We start from the raw sequence: 20,805 nt of genomic DNA, 5'->3' as shown, positions 1-20,805 counted from the left end.
TCATTAATTCACGACTGGACTACGCAAACTCGCTTTACATAGGATTACCACAATATCAACTTGCGCGATTACAACTGATCCAAAACACGGCGGCAAGGCTGATAACAGGAAAAAAACCCTGGGAATCCATTTCTCCTTCACTGAGGAGCTTACATTGGCTAACCGTAAAAAATCGGATCACGTTCAAGACCCTTTGCCTCACCCACAAATGCGTGCATAGAGAAGCTCCGCAATACCTAATGGAGAAAATAAATCATTACACACCAAACCGCAGTCTTCGATCAGCCAACAAAAACCTCCTCCTCGTGCCCAAAGCCCGGTATAAATCCAAGGGTGATCGGAGATTCGCTGTCCAAGGGCCTCGGCTATGGAATGCTCTACCAATCAACATCCGCCTGGAAGAAAATCACCTGGCTTTTAGGAAAAAACTCAAGACCTTCCTCTTTTAGCAGATGATCAAAGCTCGCCACAGCGCCTAGAGGCGATTCAGTTCGCATTGTGCGCTATATAAGTATTTCATTCATTCATTCATTCATTTCATTCATTCATTACCTCTTTAACATAGAGGAAAGGTGTTTTGTAGAAGAGGACTAGTGAGATCTGATAACCGTGTTTATTATTTCAGTTCAGTGCACAGGAGGTTACAAGGCTCATGATTTCTGTATGTCTGTATTAATGCAGCCACCATATGAATGAATCTTGTGTACAGTACCAGGTGAGTTTTGTGTTGAGATCAAACACAGGGACAAACAGAATTATTTTTTAAGCTAATAAATACAGTAATGGCAATATGTAGTTAGGAGAAACCAATCACATTTCAATTAAGTGTAATCAAATTACCAGATGTATGTTAAAACGATTATAAAGACTACCTTGTAAAACAACCCACTCAGTTTAAAATTATAAATGAAAGGCAAACCATTTCTGTAAAGATACTTTGTATAAAAAACATTATAAATACCTTTTTTCCTTTCCCTTTTTTATAAGTGATCACATAAACTCTGTTCCCTCTGTTCTCAGCTGCATGAGAGCTGGGAGGAGGAGAAACAACAGCTCACTGAGCTTCCCAATGAATGCTCTGCAGGGGAGGCGTGTCAGGACAAGTCTGATTATTGGAGGAGAGCAGGCGGACTTTCCAGCTTAGCTAGAGAACTGACCATGCTGTGCTCTCTAGCTCAGTGTGATTAGTTTTTGATAGGAAAATGGAGGGACTGATAAGAACACCAGGGATTTCACACATAGGAGGCAATACAAAGAGAACAAGATCATTATTCATACAAGTACATGGTACAACAGGCACATATCGGGAATGTGAAATTCTGGGGTAACAAACAGTTTAACAAACAGTTTAACTGGTTACTTTGAATAACTGCTGTTTACAAATTGCTTTTGCCTTGCTAAATAAAGTTGGCCATACATGGGTTGAGTTTTGTTTCAGTTTCCTGATTAATCAGCCAAAATTCAAATGGTGGGTGGCCCTGATGGTACCACCCAGCTCAGCAAACTTCAATCTCAAGAGGGGCCGTGCGGAAATTTGTTGGCTGAACAGTGACTGCTGCTAATCAGTTGTAGCCAAATGTCAGAACATGGAATAGCCAAAAGAGGAGGAGATTTGGACATCCACATCTGTGTAGTATTTATAAATTCATCATTCCGATCTGAAATAATAGTTGGTTATAAGCTGTAAGATTATCTGTGTCAAAATAAAATACAAATGAAAAACAGCTAACTTAGTTAAAGTGGATGCAAATCTGATTTTTTTTTTTTTTTTAATGAAGACTTCTTCCCGGTACAGTAGAGGATGTCAAATTCACCTGTGCCCAGTCTTGCCACGAAGAATTAATCCAGCTCTGAGCAATCCTCTTGTCTTTTTTCAGTAAAAAATAACACACAGATAAGTTTGTGTCCCCACATTCCCCACTGCTGTGACTGACATCTGATTTCCTTATCTCATGCATGGCATGAGAGAGAGAGAGAGTGTGTTATGATTCCAGCTTCACATCCCTCCTCCTTTCTTCTCTAGCTCCCCCAGGATTGGCTGCTCCACACCTCAGCATGATTGGGCATGCTGAAGTCATGTGGTGCCTTTCTTGAGTTTTGACTGGATGTTACTCATCATGGGGCGTGATCAGTGTGACTGAGGATATTCATGGTGCAGTCAGCTCCCAGCAGAAAGAGTAGGAGAGTGTAGAGGAGGGAGCGGAGAGCCTTGTAACATCATGACTCCACCTCCAAGCTCTGGCAAAGAGACCCACCAATTCAGAAATTTGCAGGGCTCCTACTGCTGAGGGGGGTGACATTTGCAAGGTAGAGATACATGCAGGAGGCTTGCATTTAAATATATATATTAATACTGTGCCCTTAGTTTATACTAGGTGAAAGGTGGGTTTACATCCACTTTAACTCCTTTAATATTACATGTAATATTGGAGCCCTTGTTTAGCAGCTGAGAACTTGACTGGCAATTTTTCAGTTGAACTTTCTTTTGTCTCCAGGATTGAGTAGGGCTTCTATACACCCTATGCAATTAATTTAGGTTGCAGAAGTCAGGGCGTGTACAATATATAAGATTTTAGGTGCAATGACTACCTAGCACCTGGGGCAGGTGTAATCCTTGTCTAAAGCAGAGATATTTAGTAGTTGAACATTAAAGTGAAGGCGTCTGCTTGTACATTGGATTTCTTTATACAATTGTATGGTGTTTTGTTGGGGTTTTTTGTTCTTCTGCTAAAAGTTCAATAAATATATCTTTAAAAAAAAGTGAAGCAGTCAAATTCACGGAAATGTATTAATTAACATCACTTGTACTTTTAAGGCAACTGCTGGTACATGCAAGTACCTGCACTGGTTGTCAAATCAATTTCTTTATGCCTGGATAGGATCCTGAAGACCCAGGGTAGATACAGGATCCCAACATCTTTCAAAGTCAAGGTTAAGCTTTTGTGACGAGCCATAATCTGTAATGACCATGGAGGGTCTGGCACTGGAAATTTGAGTTAAAGTTTATTAGGAAGGGCAGATTTGGAGAGAAGATGAGGCCATTCATACAATCTAGACCAAGAACAGAGAGTCCTCCTGAGACACAAAGCAAACACTTTGCTTGTTACTTGCCTGCCCTTTACCAATAGTATTAGCCTCTGCATTTGGTGGACATTGTCTGTTCACATCAGTGTAGATACAGTTAGTCACCATTCAAAAATCATTACTTTTGAATCCTAGTTTTAAACACAATTATAACTTTACACCCACTTGCACCATTACAAAGGTAACACTATGATGTCATCACAATAAATGGAATAACTTTATCGCTCAGGCTTATAAGTAGCCCTTTTGAATCATTCTTGGCTATATGTAAACTTCCCATAATCCACCAATAATTTCATGGAATACTGGAACATAATAGCTTTATCTTTATTTTTTTAATGAAATATGCTGTGAGTGAAAGCACAAGAACCATGGAAGACATGTTCTTATTTAAAAGCTTATTTGGTTTCTTTTATAGTGCATATTCCATGGCTTATGGTGTCATTGTCTGACTTTGTGTCTTTTCTTCTTTTCTGGAGGTCAGGTTGCCAAACTTTATCGTGATTCCAGCCTAGGAAACGTTGTGAATATCATAGTGACCAGACTGATAGTCCTCACAGAAGATCAGGTAAGGTCCTATATTTCTTTCCTTCTCATTAATGCTGTATTGATGCCGTTAGATCAGAGTTTCTAAATGTCATGACACTTAATAGTTTTGTATGCAAAACGCTCTTAAATGAATGTCAGAGTGTATTTTACAAGCTAGGATGATGAATGCAGCATCAGTTTAGCATTGGATTCCATAGAAATCACTCAGGGCTGGACAAATCCCAGGAGTAGCTAGCCAATGTACCTAAATAAAATTACAGCTGGAGCCTTTTTATGTTAATGGAACCATATGTTTATGCTTGGATTCTAAATTCAACATAATTTTTTCCATTGTGCTCCCATGTCCTGATAAAGAGAGATTGTCTTTAAAACTACAACTAGTGATTTGTGTAGGTGTTTGTTCTTTCCTTCCCTACCCACCTAATTGTTGTCACCATTGTCTCCCACTCAGGCCCCTTCTGTGTCTTACATGTCCAGATTAGCATATAGTGCAAAGATATAGAAAAAAATAAAATAAAACAAAATATTTAAGTTTTCAGACTAGCTCTTCTTTCGAACTTCTACTTGCGGTATATGTGTTGATTCAAAAATCTAAGTTTGACTGAGGTTTTGTAAAATCATCAAACCAAACCATAGTAAAAGGAGCTGAGCAATTTATGCAATAATCAGTCAATTTAGAAAAATTGCCATTCCTGTTAACAGTGTATTGGTCATGTTGTGTGAAGATGGATAAAGTTCTGTCTCCTCAGAAGTGTCATATGACGACTATTATGTTTTAATTATTATTTCCTGCTGGAAATCAAGTTATAGCAATGATACTTTTTACAAAATGCTTTTAAACAACATACAGTATAACATTGGGCCTCGAAAGATATTAGAATCTGATATCCCTTCACAATCATGCACACATTCTCAAAATACAGTTATTTTAGAAAGAAGCAAAGCATATCTAAACTCAAAAATAAAAATATAATAAATTGCAACATATTAGTTTGTATATATGTGGAGGCTGCATTCGTTTTTTTTAACAGTATTCTTTTTCCTTTATTTTCACCTTGTGATTCTGTGAATAACACACTTCCTATTTTAGAAAGGCTATACTCACTCTTCCACTGTATCTGTAGAGGACGCCATATTTATCACAGGGCTGATCACCTGATTTGGACTACTAAACCCTCTTCCATTACATAGGGAGACGTCCTTTTGTAGTTCACATAAGGCAACTGGTAAAACTGATATAATTCTAGCAAGATAAAGAGTTATTTATATACTTGCAGAAAATGTTATTAGCCTGAAAGAAATTATAGCAAATGTAGCCACTAAATGTAGTAATTGCTATGCTGCACTGTGATATATTACATTTTTGTTTTTGGGTTTAGAAATCTGTTAAACTAATCTTTGCCTAATCTTTGCACCCAAAAATGGAACTTCCGCTTTAAGTACAGGTAACCCCCTGAAATGCCACATTTGGCATGTCATTTTTTTTTGGGGGGGGGAGTGGATACCCTCTTTTTAGAGGTATCCAGCTCCCACTTCCTCCCGAGCCCTGTGGCTCCAGAAAGAAGATCACCTCTCCCTCATTTTTCTGGGGGGGGACGGGTACCTAGTTTTGACAGATACCCAGCTCCCAGTTCTGGTCACACTGCCTGGATGACTTCTCCTCCCCCCTCCCTTCCTGCAATCTTCTATGACACTTCACAGGTCCCAGAAGTCTGCCCGACCATTCACAGCGAGCATCGCAGCTCGCACATGCACAGTGCGTGCCTGGCTGTGAAGCCACAGCTGGGTGCCCACAGTAAGAATGCCGCCGCCATGGAGAGGAGGGGGAGAGGAGTGGGGCTTCATACGCCTGCATCGCTGGACCGTGGGACAGGTGAGCGCCCAATTATTAAAAGTCAGCAGCTAAACTTTTTGTAGATGCTGACTTTTAATTTTTTTTTTCCAGCGGAACTCCGCTTTAAAAAGAAATATGTAAAACAGAAATATTTATGAAGAGCAGACATGCTAAGGCATCTGTATGTGGTTTTCTAGCTCATCTTAAGCATTTTAGGAGCCCATCAATCTAAAGCATTATATTATGCAAATACAGACTTTATAGAGTGAAGCCGAGGGCTCTCCTTATTTAGCATCTGGCTGTTATTTTCAGCAGGCTCTGTAACCAATAGTTAGGCTTAGAAAGAGACAAGTCAGCCCTCAACTTTGGTTTTATATTTGGTGTTTGTACATTAGGGAATCCCAATTTATGACAATATAAACCTTCTTTAGGTTACGTTTACAAAGGTGCTGAAAGTAGAAGAATATTTGGTACTCGTATTTTCAGGTTCTGTACTCTTTTTCAGAATCGGTTGTTGAAAATGCGCTTAACAAATGTTAAAAATCCATGCCAAGTGTGACTGTAGCCTTAAATTATACATTCATTCTTGTCTGAATTGTGGCATCACATTCGAATACAGTTGAAAATGTTGCACTTCGAATGTCACTGCTTATTTTTACTACTTGTCTAGCTGTTACGATCTCAGCAGTGGTGCTGTGGACCTACTGACGTGTTAAATGCCTCTTAGCTGATAATGTGAAATTGCCATATTGACATAATCACTATTACATTTGGAACACACAATCTGCCTGTTCAGTAATACGCTGGCTGAACTCCGGGTCAGATTTTATAGAGATAAATATTGGCAAGGAGAGATTATTCCTAGAAACCACTGCTTCTAATTATAGTCCCATTTTAGTCTTCAAAAGGCTTAACAACTGACCTTAGTAATTTGCTTGGAACATTCCTGGTATGTGTGTTGTATTGCAGCCAAACTTGGAGATAAACCACCATGCGGACAAGTCCCTCGACAGCTTCTGTAAATGGCAGAAATCTATTCTCTCACACCAGAGTGATGGCAACACTATTCCGGAAAATGGTATTGCTCACCACGACAACGCTGTGCTCATCACCAGGTAGGAAGTGTTTCTTTGTTTATTTGTCTACTATGTGATATTTCCTCAGTGTTTCTCCCTTACAAGGGGAAAATGGATTATCTGTGAACTGTGTGGGGTTACCTCTGCCTGTTGTGTGACAATGATCTACCGGCACAGCCTCTTCCCCAAATGGGCATTCTCATGTTACAAACCTGAATCTAAGACAAACAGTATTGTCATATTAGCCAACCAACTGAGGAAACCTGATCCATCGTTATGCGCCCTGGTCTTGGCCTCATATGGGTAGATTTCTCATGACGAGATGTAAAGTGATGATGTATCGTGGCACACAAGTGGTAATCTAAAGTGTATGTCAATCGAAAAACTTTTTTTTTGTTTTGATGAATTCCTGTTGGGTTTGTATTGCTATCCAGAATTTACCCTCACGTCTTCTCCTGTTGATTAAGATTTTACCAGGCAGGAAGTACAGAAAAATATGCCGCAGGGGCATGCTAACATAAAAATACAACTGGGGTTCTACCCTTCCCCTATTCTACTGAAAAAAAAAATATTCCCATATGTGTTGCTGTTGGAGAGTTCTTCTCACTTCCTGGCTGGCAAAATTGTGTGAACAGGACAGGAAGTGAAGTTTAATCTCTATAATGGAGCATCGGATAGTAGATTCCCCGCTCTCTATAAAAATAGGAAAAAGTGGAGATGTTCAAAACTGCTTCCATACTGGCAAGATATGCTTGATACAATTGGTTGTGCACTTCAACTTCATTGTTTTCATGAGCCAAAGATGGGCATCCTGGGACTTTTAGAACTTCCTGTTTATGGCCCTCATAATCAGATAGCATTAAAGGATGATTTCATCTTTTGGGAAAAAATAATAAATGCACATATTGTTGCAGGAAAGAAAATGTGCATTTATTATTTTTTACCTAAGGAGCCTGGAAAGAATGCACCCATGATCAATGGATCAGGGGTGCAATGGCAGACTCCTGCAAACAAGCCATGCAGCATTCAGCTCATACCTGCTTATGGGTTGTCCAGTTACAAGCTTCAGGCCACTCCTTAGTGACCTTGCAGTCCATTCAGAAGTACAAGCTGTCAGCAGCAAAGGCTGACGGTACTTGTAGTTCAAGTCATTCATAAGAAACTGTGAATGAATGACGTGGCTGTGTGAACGTTATTTTGAAATAGTGACAGCAGGTGCCAGGAGAATTTCCTGTCACGTGGGGGGGGGGGGGGGGGGGAGAGAGAGGCTGCAGCTACTGAAACATATCACATGTTCCACCCTAAATACAGGTAACATGGTCCAAAAGGTGAACTTATCATTTAACCAGAACATTATACCTTGCCAGGAAAACTGTTGCACAACACTGGCTAACTCCCAAACTCCTACCACACTTCTTTGGATAGGAAATGTGATTTTTTTTTTCCACATTTAGATAGCTCTCTCAAAATTGAGAAGATTTAGCGTCAGTGGTTAAATGACCATGCCATTTTGGTGACCTTGGTCCTCTGGATATATAACGAATCTGTAACATCCTAAACCATGCTGCATCAAGAACCACTGGTGTATAGTGTAAATATAGCCTAATTACATAAAGTTATGGATTCCAAACTGCAAACAGCTGTTTCAGTTTTTTGCCCATGATGAGTGCAGTGGTGGGAGCTATGGTTTCTGCGGAGTACTGTTGTGGGCAATAAAAACTAGAGTGCACTGATAAAGTGGAAAGTGTGAGCCTTCTGAAATGTGTTGGCTTTATTTTCGAAACTTTTGCTGTGAGAAATAAACCTTATTGGACTTGTTGTGTGGTGACTGATCCAGGGTTTGCAGCAACACCCTGGCTGACAGAGAGCAAACTGAAAATTGGTCATTTCATTCACTTTTTGCAAGTGTTTAAAATATGATGGTTATAACCATTCTCTACACTTTCCATAGCTAAAAAAAGTTATGCTTTGAAAAAAATAGTCATATGTTTCCATATTAATGTGTTTGTTGTTAGAGGCTAGTTATTTCAAATTGTCCAGGAGGCCAAACGTACATTACTTAACCATTCAGTGAATTTGGTTTACCAAATAATTTTTCAGAATGGTCCAACCACTTGTGAAGCTGCATACATTTACCCTTTTTAAATAAGGCAACTAACCTTGGTCAAACCAAGACAAGCAGTCAAGTAGCCAATCAGCCTTATTGTAACCAACCTGCCAATTCCATTTCCTGCAGCCTGTGCAGCCAAACCCTGGTGCATTCTAGAAGAATGGTCCACTGAGAAACCAACACTTCAGGAAGTGTTGATCTTCTTGGTCCCCATATCTCTTATTGCTTCTTTCTGAAACTGAGCAATGTTTGGCAGTGCAGACAGCAGAAAAAGTAAGTATTTACACGGTTCTTTTGCAGGGTGATTGTTTTAGCAGGTTTACAATTAATCATAGGGTTGCTTTAAAACCTTCAGCTGGTGCATTACTGTGTTGAACTTTTATATGCATATTAGTGGAAGCACACATTTCTTGGCCCCTGAAAAGTACTTTCTGGCTCCTAAATTCTACATTAATTTGGCCCACCCTTACTATACTCCAGAACTGTTTTCTGCCTGACCATTTTTACTGTGGTTATCTATTTATATAAGAAATGTAGAGGATGGAAAATCACCATGCTAATTTTTTTATTTTTATTGCATGACTGATACAGAGTCATTGAACCATTCACATTTGCCCATTCTAGTGTGTGGCCGGCTCTGTTAAAAAAAAATTGTCAGCCCAAGTTAAAAGTCAAATCCAGTTGGACAGCCCAGTTTAATCATGTCTAACCATGTCTAGCTAAAGGCAGTGTTTTCTGAAAAATAAATGACCACACTTCTAAAATGAATATTGCTTCCACCTGGGAAAAATAGTAAAATCCTACAGCGTTTTAGTTCCCTGCAAGTAAACTTTTTCTACTTCTTTGTTGTCAGTTGCGTGGTTCTATGAAATGTTTCCTGAGACCTATAAGTAAACATTGAACACTCAAAGGGGGTTATTTACTGAAGGAAAATACGCTTTGCACTGCAATTGCACTTGAAAGTGCCTTTTAAGTGCACTTGGAAGTAAAGTCGCTGTAGATCCAAGGGGGACATGCAAGGAAAATAAAAAACAGCATTTTAGCTTGCACATGATTGGATGATAAAATCAGCAGAGCTTCCACTCATTTCAGATATACCCCTTAGATTTACAGCAACTGCACTTTCAAGCGAACTTGCAGTGCAAAGTGGATTTGCCTTTCGTAAATAACCCCCAAAGTCTTTTCCGAGGTGAAGTATTTTCCTGTTTATAATGAACATTTACATCTGTAGGATATAACAGGCATTATTGTTGCTTATTTGTGGTAGTGCATACATATATTAGCACTGTTTATTAGTGCTGATTTTGGCAGTGGCATTGCTGTGTAAAGTTTATTGCAGTAAGTCAATGGTTTTAAACCATTTGCTTGTCTGTCATCTGTAGTGGTAGGACCCACTGCTGATTCTTGTGTGATGCATTCAACAGACTAAAGCACTGTACAAGTTCCAAAGTCTGTGTGAGAGATAATGAGTGCTTTTACAGTAAGCTCCCTCACTCACTTTGCTGGACAATGAGTGCTTCTGACATTGGAAGTGCTCATTATTGCCTCCTAGCAACGAGACTCCTAATGCCTTCACCATGACGTTGCTTCGAAATATTGAATGGGTTGGGAGTAAGCCACTTAAACTTTAGTTAGTTGTAGACATGTCTACATATCTTATGTCAGCAAGACATCTGCCTCTTCTTGTGATCTCAGCTCATCTCAACCTTCTGTAGCTTATTTGCTTGACTTGGCTGGTAATGTTATTTCAGTATCCCAGAAGAAGAAAATATTGGCCCCTCTTAGGGATCCTTAAAGGAGAAGTACAGTCATAGCTAGTTTGGCTGTACCTCTCCTGTGATCTCTCATGTGTTCGTTCTGAACTCCTGTGTCCCAGTTTCAGCAGAAAGCCTGTCCAGGCTAGAGAAGGGTCGTGACCATATGGTAATGATCCACCCAGATGACTGGACCAGCATTCAGCTCAGCCTCTCAGCGTACCACTGAGAGCCTGAGCCAGCCACCTCCACCCCCTCCACTAACCAAGCGCTCCAGTAAGCATGGGGTTGGGGGCAGAGCAGAATGCCGAAGACTGACAGTCACCAGCTCTCTGCTCACGGAGCACTGAGAACTGAATGATCTGGGGTCTTTGATCTTTCAGTCCTCAGTCTTAGAGCCAGCGGGGGACAGATGTTGCATCCACCTAGGTAAAAATAATAAAAAATAAAAAAACTGAAACCCCCCCCCCCCCCCCCAAATTTCTCCTTTGATGCCAAAATCTAGGTAGAGATAAACAAAACACCAATTGTTATACAAATTTATTCTGAAAAACTAAATTTATTTTTAGATGCAACTTGTGCAAGTGGTAAAAGCCTGCTCTAATGCCCTGTACAGTAAAATGCAGACTTGGAGAGGGAGAGTTGCAATAGGGTTCAATCAGGAATGCTTCATGAATAGATGCTGATAAGGAATAACTGTATAGAAGGAGAGAGCAGAGTGAGCAGAAGGGCCAGTCAATATCTGGGAGCAGGCAGGTAACCTAGCTGCAAAAGTCAGGTCATCAATCTATATTTCTTATTCGTTCATTGACAGACACAACCTTCTTATTCAGAACCATAGGGTTATAGCGCCTCTATTAGGACTAGGACTAGGCAGAAAAAAAAAACACTTAGCCACGCCCATGGGCCATCCTCAGACAGTATATAACCCCCTCCCTGCTCTAGGCATTCAGTTTTTTTTCTGCCTAGCCAGGAGTAAGGACCTGGTTCCCTGCTGGGATCTCTAGTCCTGGGAATTTTATTTTTTATTTTTCTCTCTTTTTCCGGTGAGATCTATAATCAACAAGCTGGGCTGGGCGACGGACTGGATAGTTAGATCCAGAGGGTCACCCCAGTCTGGCCAGCGAGCGTGTGCAGATTTCAGCTAAGCACTAGGTCAGCAGCGACATAGCCCCACTGGACAGGGGCTGGCCCTGCGTGTTAAACGTCTCACGAGGACACATACGACCGGGTCTCAGCCTGTGTCACAGCATTCCTCATGGCCGACACTTCAGTGGTGAGGAGGATCTGTCTGGGAGCGTTACCCATGCAGTTTGCTGCAGCGGTAAGTAGGGGGACCCCCACCTCTCCTTCCTTGGAGGGGTCGGGGCGCGGGTACTCCCTGGGGTGGTCGGTCCCTCCGGGGTTCTCCTCCATCCCTCCCCCCTCCTTTCCTTCCCAGGTGAGGTCCAGGCTTCTGACCTAGGGGCTTTGTGGACACACTGTCTCCCCCCTTCCACCCTTGGGTTTGCTACTGGGGGGTATCCCATGAGCCCACCTGCTGCATTTTGGGGCCCAGGAGGTGAGTGAACGGACGTCCGCGTTTGGGTGACTGGGCGCTGGGGGGGGGGGGTGGCTGCCATTGTTCGTTTTGGGTCCGGGGGTCACGCACTTGCAGCATGCAGCTAATAATTTAGGCTGCGGCTTTGCGGGCCTACTGGCTGGGTACCTGGTGGTAGGCTCCAGGGCCGGCTACGGAGGCCACCACTTCTATCATTTTTGCCGCGGCATTGCAGTCTACAGATGGATCAGTCTGGTCCCCCCACACGCTGCAGACAGCTGAAAATTTAGGCCACGGCTTTGCGGCCTACCAGACAGGGTACCACGTGGGGGGCCCCGGGGCCGGCTGTGGAGGCCACACTGCTCCCGTAATTTAGGCCGTGGCTTGTGGCAGATGGATCGGTCCGGTTCCCCCCGCTCATGGCAGATAGGTAAAAATTTAGGTCACGTTTTTGCAGTCTACTAGGCCACGGCTCTTGCAGCCTGCTGGACCATGGGTTCTGCACCTGCTGAGCCTGGTGGCCGCCTACTGTGAAGGGCCTTGGTCTGTGCCTCCTGTGAGGGACTCTGGGTCTGTAGTACCCTGTGAGGGGCCCCGGGTCTGTGGAGGGGCTTCAGTCTGTGCTCCCTGTGCAGGGCCTTGGTCGAGAGTCATTGGTTTTCGCACTTATTGCATCTGTGCGGGAATCTTTTTTCAAGATGAGTGATGCAGCAGTGGCTGCAGCAGAGGGCTGGTATCCCTTTGGATATGGTTTTGCGCGGCGAAGGCGTTCCCTCTTATTCTGCCAAAATTGTCCATGAAGACTGGGAGTGTCCGATGTGTTTTTTGTGTTTCCAAGAACACTTGCTGTGAGCTACCCCTTTGGGGAGTCCCTCCTTCAGTAGTGGATTGTTCCACCAGTAGTAGACCCCCCTGTCTCTAGGCTGCTCAAGGCAACCATGACTCCAATAGAGGAATCTCTGGCTTCTAAAGGTCCAGCTGACATATCTGGAGGGGGAGCAGAATTCCCCTGTCTTTGCTGCATTGGCGGGCCTGTTGGTCCAGGTGCTGCAGTTGTCCGCTATGTCACTTGACCACAGTTACCCTGGTTGCTGAGTTCTCTGTTTCCTCAGTGGTGCTGAGACATGTATTTTGGAGAGCGACCCTGAATAGTATCATGTCCCGTCTTGATCGTGTCCGTTTTTCCGGCTGTGTTCCTCCGAAGAGTTTTTTTGCTTCCATGGGTGTTTGTCGTCAGACTGCAGGCTGTTCTCCACGGGGGGCTGTGCAAGCCCCATTGTTGTAGAGTGTGATGATCGGTTTCAGGGGTTTTATTCAAACCTGTTTATAGTCTACAGGATGAAGGTCTTGGTACATCTAATTCTGGACCTCAAGGCCTTGGCCTGCCATGTGGGGGTACAGTAGTTCAGGATGGAGTCTGACTGCACAGCAGTGGCACTCCTTCATCATGGGGACTTGCTGACTTCTATCGACATCACGAATGCTACTTATGCATTCTGTCATGTGCCCCACTCCAGCATTTACTCAATTTTTTGCTGTGGGTTCGGAGCATTATGAGCTTGTGGTGTTGCCCCTTTGGGTCTAGCCACCGCTCCTCGGGTGTTTTCACGAGGTGTTGGCCCCGGATCTGGCGTGGTTAGGTTGGTGGAAGTTTGCGATCCTGGGCTGCCTGGATCATTTTCTTCTCCGTCTCATCGACTACTCCGAGGAGCAACGTAATTCTTATACAAACCTTGACTGATTTCAGTGGAGTCTATACTATCAGACGTCTGCTTGGCCCTGCCAGATCGTTGGATTATCTGAGCCTGACCCAGGCTTCAGCTCTGGTCAGGGTGTTTCTTCTCTCGGACAATACTCCAGAAGTTGCAGACTGCATCAATTTTTTTGAGTCGATTCCGTTTGCACAGTTCCATACAAGCTTCCTTCAGGGAAATCCTGGCAAAATTGGTCTCTGGACAATTGCTTTCTCCCCTTGTATTAAACAGGGTCCTGGGACTGAGCTCTGCTCAGGGTCGTTTGACTTTAGTGGAACCCAAACTACCGAGTAAGATCCTGGAACTTCATGCGAACAGACTAGTTCTGGATCATGGACGGATTGACTACTGGGGCTCCCGATACGGATACAGTCGGACAAGGCAATGGCGGTGGCTAATATCCTTCACTAGGGCGGGCCAAAATAGACTGTTGGCGGCCCTGGCTGTTGTCAGTATCCTTGGGTGGGCAGAGAGTCTCGTTCCGGCCCTTTCTGGCATACGCTTTCCAGGAGTAGAATACTGTAAAATGGATACCTCAGTTGGTTAGGGTTGGACCACGAGGTGGGCCTTTCACTGGGCCATATTTCATCGTATTTGGCTCTGCTGGGGACACGCCTGAGGTAAATCTGTTTTGTGTCCTAGCTCAACAGGACGGTACTGAGGTTTTTGGCAAGTTCACGGTATCTTTTGCTCTGTGCCTTTCCTTCTCTCCAGCCTCTGCTGTGGCTTTTTGGCAGGATCGCAGCTGCGAGGATTCCGGTCATTCTTTTGGCTCCGGATGAGTCCCGGTGGTCTGGTACGCCAATCGGGTCTCTCAGGAAGGACCTACTGTCCCAAGGGCCATTCTTCCATCCTGCTTTAGAGTCGTTGGTTATTAACGGCCTGGTTGTGATGGGCCAGGTGCTGCAGTTTCCAATTCTGCTGATGGGGGAATGAGAAGGAAGGGGCCTCGAGTACCATAATTTCCGGGTGTCAGTCTGGGTAGTCTTCTTCAGTGTCTCCTAATCTCTCACTTCTTGGTGCATATCTTTTATTCCAGGGGTTAGACGTCTGTTTCCACCAGAGCGGTTTCTTCTACAGCCGTGGGATCTGATCTTGGTGATTTTGGTTCTCCAAAAGCCTCGCTATCTCTCTCTCAGTATATTTGGGAGATTCCACTACTTACTCTGTCTCAGAAGGTGGCCTCTTGGTGGCTATCACCTCCACTCACAGGGTGTCAAAAAAGGTGGTGTTATCTTGTCATTCACCTTACCCAGGTTAAGGTGGTGCTTTGCCCCTTTTTACAGAGTTCCGTCCTTTGATTCCATTTGAATAAGGACATTGTGTTGCCTTTCTTGTGTTCCTGGTCAGCACTTTCCAAGAAATTTGTCTTATTGGCCCTGAATGGGTTTTTGCGGATGGGCCAAGAAAGGGGCTGTCTGTTTTTTTTTTTCTATGACCCTTCTCTGGATGGAGGGCTATTCTGTCTGGGATCGGGTGCCTCCTTCCCTGTTATGGCGCATTCTTCTCGGGCGCTTAGTGCTTTATGGGCCTTCTGTCATCATGCGTCCGTTGTGCAAGTTTGGAAGGGGACCACTTGTCGTTGGTGTACATTTTCACAAGTTTACGAGGTCTTCAGGGGCTGAACAAACGGTCGAACGACCCGTTTGTTTGGCTGTTTGTCAAACGTTCGAACAGTGAAAGTTCAACCCGAACTTATGCTCGGGCTGAACCGTTCGCCCCATCCCTAGTTCTGTCATACCTAGGATTCCTTCTAAGGACTTTCCCTTGTCCACTGACCTACAATGTAAGGGGGCGGGCACTTCCTACTGAATACCAATGTAAGGGAGCACTACAATTCTCACTGTCTGGGTTTATCTTCATGATTTTTAACATTACTTATTTAATTTTATTATTACTGTGATTATTACTGAAAATAATGTTGTCATATAGAGCAACCCTAAGGGCCAAAAACATATTCTTTTATTTATTTATTTATTTATTTATTTATTTACCTACAACTTATTGTTCACACTAATTGCACTATTAAGTGAAGGCATAATTCCTGGGACCCAAGTCCTTGCGGGGCCCAAGGCAGCTGGGCTGTTCATTGTGCCCGCGCGGATCACCCGGCCTCTCCGCGGCCATGCGGCTGCCAGTTTAGCTCAGCCATCGGCGCCGGGGGCACAAAAACATGAAGGGGAGGAGCTGGAGGAGTCTCCGTGGCCACACAACCGTCACTATAGTTCAGCAGTCGGTACCGGGGGGGGCATTACCATGAAGAGGGAGGGGTTAGAGGAGACACCTGCTGCAGACACCATAGAGCCGGATCAGAGAGAACGTGAGTGTGTCCCCCCATAAGCTAGATAGAAGGAGCGTTGGGGGCTGCTGCATATAGAATAATCATTCTCTCCATTTCCTCCTGCAGCCTATTCTCCCCCTCCCCCTCTTGCAGTCTTTCAGAGGCCCCTCCCCTGTGCTCTCTGCCCCCCATGCTCTTCGTCTCCCCCCACAGTGCTTTTTGGCCTCCCCTGTGATCTCGCCCCATCTCGTGTTCTCAAGGTTCCTCCCTCTGCTCCCTGCCCCTCCACATGCTCTTTCCTAGCCCCACGCACCTGTGCCGGGTTCCCCTCTCCCCTCTCCTGGGGGATCCGTCAGGGTGGAGAGTGGGGAAGGGGCCGTTTAACATGCTGCTCAGTCCAAAATGCCTGGGCCTAATTTTTGTCCCAGTCCAGGCCTGTGGGACCTGCAAGTTACTTTTAAGGATTCTCTGTGTTAAAAATGATTGAAAAAGGCTGCCTTAGAGGCTTGTTGAATGCATGATGGGATGTAGGTGCAGCAAAGGAAAAGTCCTCGAGGCACAATTGAAAAAAAGAATATTTGCAAATTTATTAATCGCACGAGGATTCAAAGTGCAGGTGAAAGTGTTCATTTTTGTCCTCCCTATTCAGTGCTGCAGAATGATTTTGCCATATTTTCATTGAGAGACAGTTTGATGACTTATGTGGAGAGAATATGAATGAATAATATGTCTGTAGAACTTGTGTCACTCATCTTCCTACAAACTCTATCTCACTATGAGTCATAAAAATCATAACATTCAAAGCTTTCGCTGAGGAAATGTGTTTTGTGGCACCAATATAGGATGTCTGGTATAACATTCACTAATTTATTTCCCAAACCATGGACAGCAGCCAGTTGAGTAGTCTGCATTTTTGCATTTGAAAAATGCTTGCTATTTTTTATTGAAAAATTTTATAGGAGTAGAACATGAGTAAGTTGAATAATTTTCAGGTGAAATAGAAAGCTGGATTAATACTTAATCGTGAGTCCTTCTGCTATAATTCCAAGCAAATATATAAAAGAGAATAAAAATTGAGGGTCGGCCCCTATAATTTTTTTATATGTTTTAGCGTTGAAAATACTTTCTGGAAAGGATTTAGGTCTAGGTGGGCTGACAGTCATCTTTCCAGGAGGTTAAGTGTCAGAGAAGAAAGGCTAAAAATAAATAAATTTGTACCAAGTATTATTTTGTATATTATTTTTATTAACAGTAAAATATCAATTTCCCAATAAATTCATGAAAACATAGTATGTGCTAAAGAAATATATGGTGAAGGGGCCTATTCATGAAGCAGCTTGCATTAAAAGAAATCGTACCAACTGCACACAATATTGGCTGCTCCTGAATACTCACCAATTGCGCTCAGTTTTTTCCAAGTAAATGATATTTGTTACATAAATATATATATATATATATATATATATATATATATATATATATATATATATATATATATATATATATATATATATATATATATTTAGATCGATATGTATATATATATTTTTACACTATGTTACCAAAAGTATTGGGATTGCCTTTACACGCAAATGAACTGCCTTAGTCCGTAAGGTTCAATATTGAGTTGGCCCACCAATTGCAGCTATAATAGGCTGTCCACAAGGTTCAGGCGTGTGTCTATAGGAATGTTTGACCACAGGTCATTCACTGATGTGGACGAGAAGGCCTAGCTCACAGTCTCCATCTGAATTCATACCAAAGGTGTTCTATTGGGTTGAGGTCAGGCCAGTCAAATATAATATATATATATATATATATATATATATATATATATATATATATAAAATTATTCATAGTCATTTTAAATATATGTTGGTAAGCCCATATTTATGCTGATCCAAGGAAAAATGTAAGAAAAAAAAAGACAAATTTCACTGCAACCTTTTATTCAGGGACATTAAATATATAGAAGAATAAATATATAGAACACATGACAACAAGTGACCCTGTTGTTTGCATAAAAAATATATAGGCAAAAGAACCAGCAGGTTTATACTTACCTTTCTAGTAGGCAGAAAGTGAAATGTTCACTTACTTCTAAATATATAAATCATTATGTGTGTCGGATAGCGTTGTTGATCCACCCACTGGCCTTCTACACTATCAGATACAGTATTGACGTAGCAGCCACTGGGAAGAAGTACAGTGTGAAGCAGGTGACACACAATCTGGCACACCTAGGTGCGCTGGCTAGTAGCTGTGGTCTTAGGTCTGCAAGAGAATAAAGTTTTTTTCATGCAGGTGACAGTCACTTAAACTCAAAGCCGATTCCATCTTTGGTATCTTCTCCCAGTCCTCTTTCCTCCTAGAAACGTTTCCTTTATTTAATTTTAAAAACATTGGATACATACTTTAAAACCCAGTGTCCAACAGTCAGTAACACGAAGAATGGGGTTCTTCTTGTTCAACCTGGACACTGAACCCAGAAGCATTCCCCACTCCACAGCTGCACATAACAAAGGGGTGAGGATGTTCATGACATTATTGACTTCATAGGGCTATATATTAGGATGTTGCTTTGACGGAAGAGACAGCTTGCTTTCTAGGATCAAACCAAACCAAGGATCATCCCTAGAGAACACCATTGTCTCCAGCATTCCTCATTCTTCATGATGTCATTGATGGCCTGGTTTCACGGGAAGTGGTTGGAAATGCACAAAGGAAGCGCTAAGGTACATGCAGAGGGCAGCGCTGAAGCTTTAGGAGCATAAACACCGTTTTTTTTCTTTTACTTTTTTTAATTAAACGGGCAAAGAGCTGGTGGGGTTGCTAAAAGGTCTTTTTTTTTTTCTTTTTATGTTTTTGCACAAGACTCATACTACTTTCATCCATTATTTGCGCCTTTTCCAATTTAATCCAATTTATAACATTTTGTATGCGACAGTTGTTTGAATCTTGTGTGAGCCATCTATAAAGAAGATACTCTAGTTCTATCAGTACTTTATTTCCCTTATTCAAATAAGGCTGTGATTAAATTTTTCTATATAGAGTTGGCATAAATATGATATGCTATTGTGAGCAGGGGCGGACTGACAACTCACAGGGCCCAATGGTCAGTCCGCCCCTGATTGTGAGGAAGTTTATATGGGGTCCATTTTCAGGCATTATTGTTGGTGCCATTGATTTTTTTTTTATTTGAATTTAGCAATTTTGAAAACAAATGTCAAAAATGTATCTGCGGTAGTTACAGCACAATGAGGGACAGATTTACCTTCAGCAACATTAGACCTGTGCCTAGAGGCAGCTGTGATAAAGAGGCAGCTTTTTCATTATGAGGTTATTTACATATTGTTACAATATTCCAAACCATGTTGTGGTCAGTTAAAAGAAAATGTTCTGTAATACAGAAAAGTTGAGCACTTTTTCCCTTTAGGCTCCATTATTTGAAATCCTTACCCAAACATTAATGTGCCCCATGGGTCCTAATGTGCCTAGAATTGCTGCCTAATATTTTTTGAAAGAAGGACTACAGGCATATATTTTTATTTTGTGTTTGAAAACAATAGTTACCTTTGACATACTGTATATCATATAGCTGGTCACTGCTCTGTCCTTTATAATCCTTATTCTAATTTACGCTGCATAGTACAGGTCTTGCTGTACTTGTGTACTGATATGTACTGATGCATATATGAGAGCTGCAGCTCTCTTACACAGAAGGAATAATGCCATTTGTATGCCCCCTCCCCAGGGGCGGACTGACAACTCATGGGGCCCCCGGGCAATAGGAGATTATGGGGCCCCAGGGCAATAGGAGATTATGGGGGCCCGGGCAATAGGAGATTATGGGGCTCCCAGGCAATAGGAGTTTATGGGGCCCCCAGGCAATAGATTATGGGGCCACACAGTATACCCACATACACACACACACATACAGTATACACACACACACACAGACACACAATATACACACACAAAATACAGATACACACAAAGGTACTGGAGAGGTGGGGCAGCTATAATCTTGGGATTTTTTTAAAAAACACAGATTTTTACATACTGTCCTTGGTTTTATTAAGGCTGGCAACCCTGATGCCCAAGTGCCCGAATGGTCAGTCTGCCCCTGCCCCTCCCCTTCTCGTGGCCATTCATAGAACACCATGTAAAAAAAGAAAACAAAATCTCTTGCTTCAAAGTGTATTTCCAGCCAAATTGGGATGACACCTACTTTATATTTGCTACACGGCCCCATTCGAGTAGCGTAACCTGCAGCTTACCCTTTTGATCCCTGTATTTTGGATCTTAGCAGCAGAGAAAAATCCTAGGACAGCCTGGGCAGCTGTTTTTTATGATAATTAAACCTGTCTGTACTATGCAGGCAGATATTCATTATCAATTGACTAGATTTGACTGTGTGTCCTAACAAAGGGTTAAAAGTGTAAAGGCTGGGCTTCTTGCATTTTATGTCAATGAGGACAGACTTGGGACAAGCTAACTATAACATTGATATAAAAAAACCTCACCATCAGCCATGACACTCCCTTCTGAGAAATAGCTTAAAGGTAAGAAATATATATATATATATATATATATATATATATATATATATATATATATATATATAAATGAGATATGTTGTGTGGATGGGAACACATAACAAATAAAGAGGGCTTTTCTCAAATGTTATTGTAAATTGGAAATACATTTTAAGCCTTTGTTATTGGAAGGACATTGAAAATGTATTTGTGCAATTAACCACTTAAACCACAGACCATTTTGCTGGTAAAAAGACCAGAGCACTTTTTGCGATTCGGCACTGC

General features: G+C 42.4%; 1 protein-coding gene across 1 annotated transcript in view; it reads left to right on the top strand.

The window, feature by feature from the left end:
* Positions 1-20,805, top strand: part of ADAMTS6 (ADAM metallopeptidase with thrombospondin type 1 motif 6) — a 441,127-nt gene that overhangs the window by 120,451 nt on the left and 299,871 nt on the right. Inside the window, exons 6-7 of the mRNA XM_077462633.1 lie at positions 3,569-3,652; positions 6,437-6,582. Coding sequence (XP_077318759.1) covers positions 3,569-3,652; positions 6,437-6,582 — 230 coding nt within the window. The remainder of the gene's footprint in view (positions 1-3,568; positions 3,653-6,436; positions 6,583-20,805) is intronic.

This window comes from Lithobates pipiens, unplaced genomic scaffold (genome assembly GCF_037356315.1).
Source record: "Lithobates pipiens isolate NorthernLeopardFrog02 unplaced genomic scaffold, aLitPip1_a1.2 Scaffold_3, whole genome shotgun sequence".
Taxonomy (NCBI): Eukaryota; Metazoa; Chordata; class Amphibia; order Anura; family Ranidae; genus Lithobates; species Lithobates pipiens.
This window is presented reverse-complemented; position numbering and strand designations above follow the sequence as displayed.